The 12,477-nt window shown below is 54.2% G+C and overlaps 1 protein-coding gene across 4 annotated transcripts in view; it reads left to right on the top strand.

Annotated features, from left to right (window-relative positions):
• HIP1 (huntingtin interacting protein 1) overlaps positions 1 to 8,412 on the top strand; it is a 106,913-nt gene extending 98,501 nt beyond the window's left edge. For 3 of the 4 annotated variants that reach the window (XM_058680908.1, XM_058680910.1, XM_058680909.1), the window contains exons 23-31: positions 1,246 to 1,356; positions 2,041 to 2,099; positions 2,331 to 2,424; positions 3,603 to 3,703; positions 4,271 to 4,376; positions 4,969 to 5,092; positions 5,264 to 5,325; positions 7,598 to 7,706; positions 8,313 to 8,412. In XM_058680908.1, the coding sequence (XP_058536891.1) occupies positions 1,246 to 1,356; positions 2,041 to 2,099; positions 2,331 to 2,424; positions 3,603 to 3,703; positions 4,271 to 4,376; positions 4,969 to 5,092; positions 5,264 to 5,325; positions 7,598 to 7,706; positions 8,313 to 8,365 (819 nt within the window). In that variant the 3' untranslated portion in view covers positions 8,366 to 8,412. Of the gene's footprint in view, positions 1 to 1,245; positions 1,357 to 2,040; positions 2,100 to 2,330; positions 2,425 to 3,602; positions 3,704 to 4,270; positions 4,377 to 4,968; positions 5,093 to 5,263; positions 5,326 to 7,597; positions 7,707 to 8,312 lie in introns of those variants that run through there. The other variant, XR_009247586.1, reaches the window with a different exon arrangement.
• Positions 8,413 to 12,477: the final 4,065 nt, after the last annotated feature.

Raw genomic sequence — 12,477 nt, forward strand, 5'->3', positions numbered from 1 at the left:
GGAGAGATCTTCTCTCTGGTTAACCCTTTACATGGCTATCACAGTCAAGTCTAGGCCAGGCTGAAGCCAAGAGCCAGGATCTTACGCTGGGTCTCCCACAGGAGTGGCAGGAACCCAAGGGCTTGGACCATCTTCCACTGCTTGCCCAGGTGCATTAGCAAGAAGCAGGCTGAGAAGCAGAGCAGCCAGGACTCAAACCTGTGCCTGTGTGGGATGCTGACATCCCAGTTAGCAGCTTAACCCACTGCAGCACATCACAGCCCCAAGAAATACCTGTTAGGTAGCCCAGACTCGGCACCTGCAGAAACAGTGGAAGATAGCACATACGTTTGAGCCCCTGCCTCCCATGTGGGACACCCAGATGGAGTTCGAGGCTCCTGACAGCCTGGCGCAGCCCCGACTGTGGCAGTCATCTGGGGAGTGACCCAGCAGATGAACCGTCTCTTTCTCTCTGTATCACTCTGGCTTTCAAATAAATCAACAAACCTTTTTTTTTTTTTTTAAGTTTTATTTTTATTAGAAAGTCAGATATACAGGGAGGAAAAGAGACTAAGAAGAAAATCTGTATGCTGATTCACTCCCCCAGTGGCCTCAATGGCTAGAGCTGAGCTAATTCAAAGCCAGGAGCCTCTTCTGAATCTCCTACACGGGTGCAGGGTCCCAAGGCCCTGGGCCATCCTCTACTGTTTCCCCAGATCTCAAGCTGGATGGGAAGTGGGACCATCAGGATTAGAATCAGCACCTGCATGGGATCCCGGTGCATATAAGGCGAGGACTTTAGTCACTATGCTACCACACCAGGCCCAAAACACCTTTTTTTAAAAATCTATGAGCTTTGCCATCCATCAGACCCAAGTTCAAATACCCCACTGTGGCCTGTACCAGCAGTACAGCTCCCCACCTGTGCTGCCAGGGCAGTAACTGGCTGGAAGCTACATTGTCTATATTTGATCAAGTTGTTAAAAGTGCTCTCCGTGGATTAAATGCAGCCAACATGGTGCACATGTGGGGTTAGGGTCCCAGCAGCTGTGGCTCAGTGACCTGGCAGGGTTAGGCAGTGAGGTAAGGTTAAGGCTATGGTGAGGGTTAGGGTTTGGCTTCCTGCAGCCAGGAGGGCAGGAGGAGGAGGAGGGATGTGGGCCTTCCTCCTTTCCTGCTTGCCATCCTGTAAGGGCAACAGGTGCACCAACAGGGCCGGGCCAGAAGGTCAAGTGATCAATTCTACCTTTGTGACGCTCTTGACAGGAGCTCCTGCCCAGGGGCCTGGACATCAAGCAGGAGGAACTCGGGGACCTGGTGGACAAGGAGATGGCCACCACTTCCGCTGCCATCGAGGCAGCCACGGCCAGAATAGAGGTAGGCTGTCGGGGTGGGGGTTGGCACACTGCCACCAGTTCTTAGAGCTATGCTTGGGCAACCACACCCCCCATTGCACCTGTCCCAGTCATTTATCAAGGCTAAAGACACCCCACACACACACTTTGCTGCCCACTATCCCGGGAAATGAGACCAAATCCTAAACTCAGCAGCGCCTCCAGGGGGCTGGAAAGGGAAAGACCCTCAGAATGAATGGTTTCAGGATCAGCCCCTCCTGATGTTAGCACACTCGGAGTCCCTGTCTTAGCCCGGCCGTGCCACTAAAATGGTTTCACCTGGATGCCATCTGAGGCTGCTTCCACAGTGGCAGTGGCAGCCATACCCCACCCCAGAGGCCTGGTGCTAGGGTCCAACATGGCCATGTACACCTCTGACTCTCCATGCGCCCCTCATCAGTGATGGTGGGTCATGCCCAGAAGGCTCAGTGGGCACCACTGGAAAGGCCCCAGGGTGCTCCTTTGGTGAGGCGAGGAGACCCAAGACATCGCTGTCCCTGGGATCCCACCAGGCCGTAGCTGTCAGGGTTCCTACTGGGCACACAAACCTAGGGCGTGAGGCTGTAGAGACCACCACCTGCTGCCCCTGCCCATTGCACCCACACAGATACAGGGCTCTCAGTGCATATAGAAAACTGTCGTATGTTTCGTTGTATTTTTCAAACAGGAAATGCTCAGCAAATCCCGCGCGGGAGACACGGGGGTCAAGTTGGAGGTGAACGAGAGGTTAGTCTGTGCCACAGTGGCACGTGCCTGGGCATAAGCTATCTTCCTGGCCTGGGGCTGTGTGCTTTGTACACCCACCCAGGGGTCAGAGCAGAACCCGGGAAGGACCAGAGCTGGGTGACCATCCAGTAACAGTGTCCACAGTGACAGTGATGTTGCCATCGCGTTCGGCAGCGCTGGCTCTGGGTGTTGGCAGCCCTGACCACCACCTTTGCTCCCCACCCCCTGCAGGATCCTCGGCTCCTGTACCAGCCTCATGCAAGCCATCCAGGTCCTGATTGTGGCCTCAAAGGACCTCCAGAGAGAGATCGTGGAGAGTGGCCGGGTAAGCCCACGCAGGCTGGACCCGCCCGTGGCAACCACGGACATTGGGTATAGGTTCCACCTGCGTCAGTGGGAGTCCCCTCCATGTCCCTAGGCTCTGGCAGAGCTGGTGTCTTGTCCTGGGCACCCACCACGAATGAGCTGCCCTTTGCCACTGTCACTTGTCAGGACTGCTGAGCTCCACAAACTTCCCAGGGGCCAGTGGACCACACTTTGACCACAGATGAGCAGCTCATTATTGAAAGGAAAAAGAAAAAACAGTTACTTGAAAAACAGAGTGATAGAGAGAGGGAGAGAGATGGGGAAAGAGAGAGAAAGAAATCTGTTTTGCTGGTTCCCTCCCTAAATGGCCTCAACATCCAGGGCTGAGTCAGGACAAAGCCAGAATTCTAGAACTCCACCCAGGTCTCCCACTTGGGTGTGCAGAACAGGATGTGGGCACCACAGGCGACAACTTAACCTGTCACACCGCAGAACCAATCACCTCGTACATGCAGTGCAAATGATACTGTAAGCAGTCATCCTACTGTATTTTTATTCTCCCCCCAAAATAATGTTGAACAGGGATTTGTTAAATACACAGTTTGGGGAGTGCCCAGAAAAGGAGGACTTAACTATGGGAAAGCTGTAGGGGAGTAGAAATACTGCCAACCTGGGCCAGTGCTGTGGTGTAGCAAGAAAAGCTGCAACCCACAACACCACAACACCACTATCCCATATGGGCCAGTGGTTCAAATCCCAGCTGTTGTACCTCCGATCCAGCTCCCTGCTAATGTGCCTGAGAGAGCAGTGGAGGATGGCCCAAGGACTTGGGCTCCTGAACTTGACATAGGAGAGCCAGAAGCAGCTCCTGGCTTCAGACCAACCATCATTGTCACCGTTTTAGGGTGTGACGCAGTAGGTGGAATACCTGTGTGTGTGTGTGTGTGTGTGTGTGTGTGTGTGTAACTACATTCTAAATACATATTTTAAGAGAAAGAAAGAAATGCTGCTAAGCTCAGGGATAGACAGCCCTATAGTTGGAGTATGACTTCGGGGGCGGCACGTCTGCCACTTTCTCCTCTGTGCAATGGGCTGGTTGTGCCCATGACCCCTGAGAGTTCCTGGGAGAGCCCATATCGTGGTTTGACCAGAGCCCTCTGGGAAAGGTGACCGTCGCCCCTCCCTGTCACCTCCCAGGGTACCGCCTCCCCAAAGGAATTCTACGCCAAGAACTCCCGCTGGACGGAAGGTCTCATCTCCGCCTCCAAGGCTGTAGGCTGGGGAGCCACCGTCATGGTGTAAGGGGTCCCCTTCATCACCCCACTTCCCTTCACCCACCCCAGGGTGTGGCTATGGGGGACATCGTCCCCGTATAGTCCCTAGAAAGGGACTATTGCTAAGGAAGTCAGTAGGTCTGTAAGTCCCAGAGCCAAGCTGCAGTGACATGGATGCTACAGACGTTGTCACCTTCCAGGGACATCAGGAGGGTCTAAAAGTGGGGTCTACCACTTGAGCAGTTCCCTTGGAACAAGCACCATGTCAGGGACCCTGGGATGAGTGGGAGGCTGGGTGGGGCTTCTCCCTTTACCTCCACCCATACCCCAGATACAGAAAAAAAAATGTGGAAACAATGGTCTTACCCACTTTCCTATAGCCCTTGACCCTTTGTGCCCTAATGAACTATATTAAGATTATCAAAATAAAATAATAATTTTAAATAAATAAAAGTGGGGTCTGCCTGTGACCTGGCCCGGGAGCAAGGTCATAACCTGCTTATGACCTTGTTCAGATTGGGGTCTGTTATGATCTTGTTCTGGACAGGGTCATGACCTGTCTGTGACCTTGTCCGTGTCCTTTTCTGTCAGGGACGCAGCCGATCTGGTGGTGCAAGGCAAAGGGAAATTTGAGGAGCTCATGGTGTGTTCGCGTGAAATTGCTGCTAGCACAGCCCAGCTGGTGGCTGCATCCAAGGTAGGACCTTGTGTTGGACTCTAAGAGCTGGGGTGACCAGGGACAGGGCAGCTGATGCCAAGGATCAAGATGGTTGGGTCAGGTGGCTCTGTGGCGCAATGGATAGTGTATTGGACTTCTAGTGACAACAAGATGGTTGGGTCCTGGATTTAAAAAAAAAAAATGTCTCTACTCATATACTGACAAGCGTCCTCACCAGCTTGTGATTCATGGAGCTGGGTCCCCAGGTCACCTAACCTGGCTCCCATTGCACAGCTTGCATCTGGCCTTCCATCCTGAGTCTCTGAACTTGAACAGTGGCCTCCAGCAAAGCCCACAGCCTCACTGCACCCCAATGACAACGACAAGCGCCCTTTCGTGCTCTTCTCCAGATGAGCAAAGAGCGCTGCTGGAGTTGGGGGGACCTACCAGCAGATGAGCCAGGGCTGTTGGTTTAGGTTATAAACATGCCAGGAGCTGACCCCATAGGCAGCCATGTCTGAGATGTTGGTGGGTAATCCACGTGGTTGTCGAAAGCCACCCAATCCAGCGCCTCTGTCCCTGTTGCTGCCCTGGCCAGGGCAGGAGACCCAAGTCTGCTCTGTCCTGGCAGGTGAAAGCCGACAAGGACAGCCCCAACCTTGCCAAGCTGCAGCAGGCATCTCGGGGAGTGAACCAGGCTACCGCTGGGGTCGTGGCCTCAACCATCGCCGGCAAATCCCAAATCGAGGAGATAGGTAGGCTCACCCACCGCCGCCCCCCTCCAGAGAAGCAGCTGCACCAACTTGAGGAGCCCGCTGTCCCTTTCCTCATCCCCACCCCTGCTCTGACTCCCTCCTCCTTCCTTCCCTTTGGGTTCCTTGCCCGGGACACTCTGAGTCAAGGTCTTGTCCTTTGTGCCCTCGCAGACAGCATGGACTTCTCCTGCATGACACTGACGCAAATCAAACGCCAGGAGATGGACTCACAGGTGAGGACTGCGCACCTCGAGGTCTTACCGGTCTCCAGGGCTTAGACATAGGCCCCCAGTCTGATTCCTGTGAGGGAAACCAGAGAGAGGTAAAGAGACCTTGGGCCAGAATGAGCCCAGAACACCTAGCAGCTCAGGACTGAATGTGGAGGACTGGGGAAAGGGCTGGATCCTAGCAGGGCTCTAAGTGTCATCAGGACATACCAGGAAGCCAAGAACTTAGTGGTATTGGAAAAGGAAAGAGATAGAAAGTTCTTCCCTGTTTGCTACCATGCTGCAAATGTCCGTAATAGCCGGGGCTATGCTGGGCTAAGGCCAGGAACCAGGATACTCCATCCAAGTCTCACCAAAATACTTGAGCCATTGCCTGCTGTCTCCTAGGGTAGGGCGGGAAGCTGGATGGAAAGTGGAAAAACCCAACATGCTGACTTGAGATGTAGGCATTTCAAACACTCCTCTTGGCTTTAAATACTGCCCCTCCGCAAGTCGGCAGCAGGTTCTTCTCCCCAGCCTATACTCCCATCACCTCCTCACACCTGGCCCGTGGACCTTGACTGTATCTGTGTCTCCCTGCCCGTGTCTCAGGCTCATTTCATGTCTCCGTCCCATTTGCATCATCCTTGGCATGCCTCAGTCAGCTTGTTTTGTGTTAATGACAAAACGCCTGAGCAATTGACACCAGAAAGAGAAAGGATGTCTATAGCTCAGCATTTGGGAGGTTCCAGGATTTGGTCTCCTCCTAGGCTTGACCTTGTAACCCAGGGAATGGAGAGAGTGTCTGGGCCTAGCCTAGGCTGTTGGGAAAGCAAAGAGACAGAGAGTCCTTGTGTAAAGAACTACCTGCCAAGGGTCCGGCAGCGTGGCCTAGCAGCTAAAGTACTCACCTTGAACTCACCGCCAGGATCCCATATGGGCGCCGGTTCTAATCCCAGCAGCTCCACTTCCCATCCAGCTCCCTGCTTGTGGCCTGGGAAAGCAGTCGAGGACGCCCCAAAGCCTTGGGACCTTGCACCCATGTGGGAGACCTGTAAGAAGTTCCAGGCTCCTGGCTTCAGATAGGCACAGCACCGGCCGTTGCACTCACTTGGGGAGTGAATCATCAGATGGAAGCTCTTCCTCTCTATCTCTCCTCCTCTCTGTATATCTGACTTTGTAATAAAAATAAATAATCTTAAAAAAAAAAAAAGAACTACCTGCCAAGGACATCCCTCCCATGACGTAGGCCCCTTCCCCACTAGGCTTGCCTCCCAGACATCCTACATGGATAGTCCTCTTGGTACCATGACCTTGGGACTTGGGAGTTCAGAAGCCAGATTCTGTTTTAGGCCAATCAGCCATCTCAGCCTGGAAGTAACTACTGGCACCCCACTCACATCTCCACCAGCACCCCTGGCCCTATCACGTGTCGCTTTCTTTAGTGTGACCTTTCTCTTGTACGGTTATGTATCCTCTCCCCTACCTGGTGAGCGTGTGTCCCCACTATGTCTGCAGCCCCTGGGACGGAGGTTTTGGGACGTGCTGTGGGCTCAGCAGGTGCTTCCACAATGAATAAATACTTCAGGGGCCCAGCACTATGGCTCAGCGAATGAAGCATCCGCATGTACTGCTGGCATCCTGTGTCAGAGTGCCAGCTGTTCCACTTCCAATCCAGCTTCCTGCTGACGCAGCTGGAAGAGCAGTGGATGGTGGCCTGAACATGGGTCCCTGCACCCATGTGGGAGAGCCAGATGGCTCTGGCCTGACCCAGCCCACTGTCGCAGCCATATAGGTGGAGAGTGAGCCAATAAATGGAAGATACCACTCTCTCTTTCTCTTTCCTTGCTTTTCAAATCAGTAAATACATTTGTAAACGGGTGAATTGATACATACATTAGTGAAGTATAGGGCTAACCCAAGAAGAACTCCCCTTCCTGTAGTAAGTTGTCCATGCCTTTTCCGGAAGCAGTTAGCATCCTAAATTGTGGACACCTCAGTGAAAAGAGGTGGACGGCCAGAATGGAATCCACCATGTGTGTGGGTGGGCAGGCTGAGCACAGGAGTCCTTGCCAGTGACCTGGGTAGTAGGGCATTGTTTCTGTCCCGTAGAAGCCCCAACAGGTGGATGGATGAGGGACTGGAGAGAGTGGAGTGGGGGACAGAATGAAAACTGGAGGAACCCATGACTGCCAGGGAAGAAGAAGCCAGAACCCAGAGGGAGGAAGGGGTTACGTGGAAGCATCAGAGAGCTGATGTATAGAACATTCTATCTCCCCTCTCCCCTCCCCTCCAACAGGTCAGGGTGCTGGAGCTAGAAAATGACTTGCAGAAGGAACGCCAGAGGCTGGGAGAGCTGCGGAAAAAGCACTATGAACTTGCAGGGGTCACTGAAGGCTGGGAAGAAGGTAAGGTGACCCCAAAGGCCAGCTCAGCCTGCAGCCAGGAGAGGAAGTGGCATGGCCAGGCACTTTGCCAACAGAACAGAGCCAAGGACCCACAGGGTTGCTGTTGGGTAGATGAGGAGGAAAGCATAAGTTGTCACTGTCACCTGTGAGACCTAGATAGTGTGTGATGGATTTGCCCGTCACCCCACTACATGGGCCCCCCCAAGGCCTGGCTCACCTGGCTGGTTCTCTCACCCAACCCTGGCCAGTGCCAGGGGAAGCTGCTGTCTGGCCAGCATGGAGTTGAATTGTGATTGAGTAGCAGGCAGCAGTGATGTGTCTGAAGGATAGGCAGGTGAATTACAAATTTGTGCCAGTCTCAAGCCACCGGGAGCCTATCAAAAGGCTTGGCTTGGAGTGGATTATTACACCTGCCATCAGCCAGAGGTGCTCTGTCTCTGTGTGTGTGTGTGTGTGTGTGTGTGTGTGTACACATGCGCTGCTTGTCCACACGTCCAAGAATTTCTTGGCTCTCATTGGACTTGACCAAATCTGGAAAGCAGCTTTACCTAAGTTATCATCCACACAGGCAGTGCTATACGACATCATCTGTCTCTGTCCTTTTAGAATCGGAAGCAGCTCCACCTTCCCTACAAGAAGCCGGGAGCGAGAAAGCCTAGAGCCTGCACAGTGCCCCACCCGTCAGAGCGTAAATCCTTGTGACCCATCTCTGTGTGGGTGTGGGTGTCATTGTCCCTTGTCCCCAGTCCCCGTCCATACCCTCAAAAGGCTCCCTGCACCCTCTTCCTTCTCTCCCTGCTCCCCCACTGTCCAAGGCAGCCAGGGAACAAGAGGTAGTCACGTGGGCCCCCACTGTGGTTGGAGTTCAAACCCCACAGTGGCTGGTATCCTCCTTGACCTCGATGATGTGGCAGCAGCAGTGGTGTGGCGTGGCATGGCATGGCCAGGAAGAGCTCATGCCTTTTCTGTTTTTTTTTTTCTTCTTCTTCTTAATCCTTTCCGTTTCATCATTTGCACAAACTTGCAAGCTCCTGAGGGCTGGTGGATCCCAACCCAGGACACACTGGGCGCCGAGTCTACCTAATCAGTCGGGAACAGCAAGGAGTATCTTGGCTGAGAACACCCATGCCCACAGTCATGGCCATGGCCATCCTCACCCCCATGGCTCCCATGGCCTGACCCGGGTTGATCACATTGTTTACTCACCCACATCTCCCCCTAAACACACACACACACACGCACACACACACACACACTCCCCGACCCCAGGAGCTCTGGTTCACCCAGGATGTATCCCCCACAGTCCCACTCCCCAGGCCACAGCAGTCAACAGCCACGGTGCTGCGCCCGGGCGTCCCCTTCGGTGCTCCACTGCGGCCTCCCACGCTGGGTGTCCTGCCCAGCATGCACCGGCCAGCCGAGGCCCCTCGCTGAGGGTCGGCGGCAGCTTCCTGCAAAAGGCCGAAACCGAGCGAGTGAGTGCCTTGAGTCCCCACAGCCTCCGCACCACCCCGTCCACTTTGTGAGTGACGGGGGTAGACGGAGCCACACACCCGACCCAGGCCTTCTTCAGGGGCCGTGCCCAAGCTGGGAAAGGGACTGCCGCTTCCCTGGCCCCGGCACATGTGTGAGAACGCCCTCCAAGGAAGACAGTTCCATGGGCAAACCTGGACAGCTCCAGGCTTCCAGAGGGCCCCCTGTGCTGGACAGCAGGGCAGGGCTGGCCCACTGATGACTACACCTCCTTGCAACGTCAAGGACACTGGGAGCCCTCGGGAGCTCAGATGTGGCCATGGGAAGGTTGGCATTAGGCCCCATGACATCAGCTTCAAGAATCCAGCACGAGGCCCTGGACGCCACTCCCAAACCTGCGGCTGCCTCTCCCTGCCCCTCAAAGTTAGAAATGAGAAAGGGGGAACCCCAGCTCTGAAGCCTTCCAGCTACGTGTCCCCAGCGCGCCGCTATCCTGCAGACCCAATGGAGGACAGAGGGCACAGGGGCAGCCTCCTTCACACAGGCAGCCTTGCCAGCACTTTGCCACCCTCCCGAGACAGACCCCAACGTTTAAGTGCCCTTCTGAGCTCAGAAACAAACCAACAGCGTCTTCCTTCTCTATCTGTAGTAGCAGCTCCTGGCCGCAGCCAGCTTCTCCGGGAACAGTGGTCCGTCTCGCCACAGAACTCATTAGGAGACTTCTGTCTGATCACTGTGAATCGATTACCCCTGCCCCCATCCTCTCACCCCCACTCCCACTTCCTCTCTCTCTCTCTCTCTCTGCATTTTCTACGTGAAGCACCTGCAAAACTTTCTCCCGGGAACTCCAATGACCATATGCACACATGGAAACCCTGGAGACCAGGCTGAGGAGGCGTCCACAGTGTAGACTCTGGACAGTCTTTGAGCTTTGCCTGAGTCTGTCTCAAGGAAGAACGTGAGGCATCCTTGGCCTGGCTGTGCCAATTAATGCCCAGCATGAGTCATGGCCATAGTGGCCAGTGAGGGGGGATCGGGGGACAGATATCTAACATGTTCAATCTTAACCAGATTGAGTGTCTGAAGAAATAATGCTCCCAATTAGAAGCCAGATTATACCTACATACCCTTCAGTAAACTTTTCCTGGGCTTAGCCTGAGCAAGGAGACACAGTTGCTCACAAAGACAGCAGGAGGGGTGACCTTCCGGCCAGCTCAGAGGAGACAGACGCTTCTCCATTCTTAACCCAGAATCCAAGCATCTGGGCCTTGGCTGGTGTCTAAACTGCCCATGTAATCATTCGTGTGGGATCCCTGGAATGATAACAGAAAATGGCATCATAGGAACTAGAAACGTAACAGCTTTATCATCGGCTCCCCAGGCAGGGACGGTGACTAAAGAAAGTTCACACCTCTCGTCATTGGTGGCCGAAGGCATGCACAAGTCGTGCATAGGGCAACAACAGAATTCACAGTTTCAAAATCCATGTTACTACAGGGCTTTTTATTCCGTTCGAGCGAGGATAGCTGTTTGTGTGTATGTATAGCAAGGAGGGAAGGAAGACCAACTTCGGTGGGGCGTTTATCCCAGGTGGTGCTGGGATGGCAGGCGCAAGTTGCGTCAGATCCACTGACCTTGGCCTTTTGTGCCTAAAGGAGGCAGAGGAGAGGCAGCTGGCTGACAGCTGCACCCTGGCAAACTTCCACCCTTTGGCTAGTTGCTTGGTGCAAGACCAGGGTCCACTGGCTCCACCTCAAGCTGCTCTATTGAGAAATATCTGCTCAGTGTTCCGCCCCCTTCTGTGACCTCTCCAAGTCTCTGGAAGCCCTGCCTGCTTCCCGAGCTCAGCCTTCAGCCCCAACAGCTGGCCAGCGGGGTGGCACCCTTTCTTCACCTAACCTTGGCCCCGTGAGCAGGGCCAGGCATGTGCTACTGTGTCCCTTCATGTCACATCTGGACCAGACACGGGGGCAGCCACCCACCGCCTGCCTGCCCCCCAACCCCAGCAGCCGAGACACCGTGGAACACTTGGGTGGACACCAGTTCAGAAAGTAGATGCTTCCAGATTTGTCTTTCAAGTGACCCTCAACTACCTCAGGCTTAAAGGCCCTAACTTGATCTGGTGACCACTCGTGGGGGCCAGCCGAGGAGGCGTGGTAAGATCCGGTGGTGACATGACATGGACTTGGCCACTGAGGTTTGCACGGTGGGGGTTGCCTTGGTTTCTATTCTAGTGTTCAACTTTTGCCCCTCGCTCTCCCATTCCCAGAGTTCCTATGGTTTTCAACTTCTCACCCAGCACCTGCCTTCACAGACAGGTAGCCACTGGCCTTCACTTTCTTCTGACAATACTTTTATTACGATGTTGGGACCTTTCTCTTTGTATATATAATACAGTGCTTCTGTGTTTTCAATTTTTTTTTTTCAAATAAATCTCTCAGCCTGGCCATGAAGAAGAGTCTTGCTAATTGACTGGCCAGAGGGACCCTAAAAGGCTTAACATCCCCAAGACCTGAAGACTGACACAGTGACACGAACCACCGCCCACATGGGATCCTGGCGGTGGCAAGGCAAGGATTTACCCACAGGGTATCATGCCAGGCCCACTCCACTTCCTTTGTTGGAAACAGCCCCAGGGGCTGGCATTGAGCTACGGCTGCTGCTTCGATCCGGGATACTCCTATTTCCCATCCAGCTCCCTGCTAATAACAGATGGAAAGACAATAGAGAATGGCCCAAAGCCTTGGGACCCTGAACCCACCACATGAGAGACCCAGAGAGGAAGATCTTCCATCCGTTGATTCACTCCCCAAGTGACTGCAATGGCCGGAGCTGAGCCGATCCGAAGCCAGGAGTCCAGAGCCTCTTCCAGGTCTCCCATGTGGGTGCAGGGCCCCAAAGTTTCGGGCCGTCCTCCACTGCTTTCCCAGGCCACTGTCAGGGAGTTGGTTGGGAAGTGGAGCTACCGGGATTAGAACTAGTGCCCATATGGGATCCCAGCACGTGCAAGGCGAGGACTTCAGCCACCATGCTACCGCACTGGGCCCCTCTCTGTAATCTTTTATAAATAAATAAATGACGACGGAGGCAGCAGCTTGCACAGCTAAAGGAAGATCTTGAAGGAACGTATGTGAGGTGGGGGAGGAAGGCTTTTTGAGGAGTTTTCTGCTGACCGCTCGTTCCCCACAGGGCCCATCAAAATCCTGGTAGCTGTGAGCGCCAGAGCCCTGTTGGAGGGCGCAACCCCAAGGGCACCTTGGGACAGAACTTAGCGTAGGGAAGCGCCCCGCCCCACCCC

The sequence above is a fragment of the Ochotona princeps genome, chromosome 24, assembly GCF_030435755.1.
Source record: "Ochotona princeps isolate mOchPri1 chromosome 24, mOchPri1.hap1, whole genome shotgun sequence".
In the NCBI taxonomy this organism is placed as follows: domain Eukaryota; kingdom Metazoa; phylum Chordata; class Mammalia; order Lagomorpha; family Ochotonidae; genus Ochotona; species Ochotona princeps.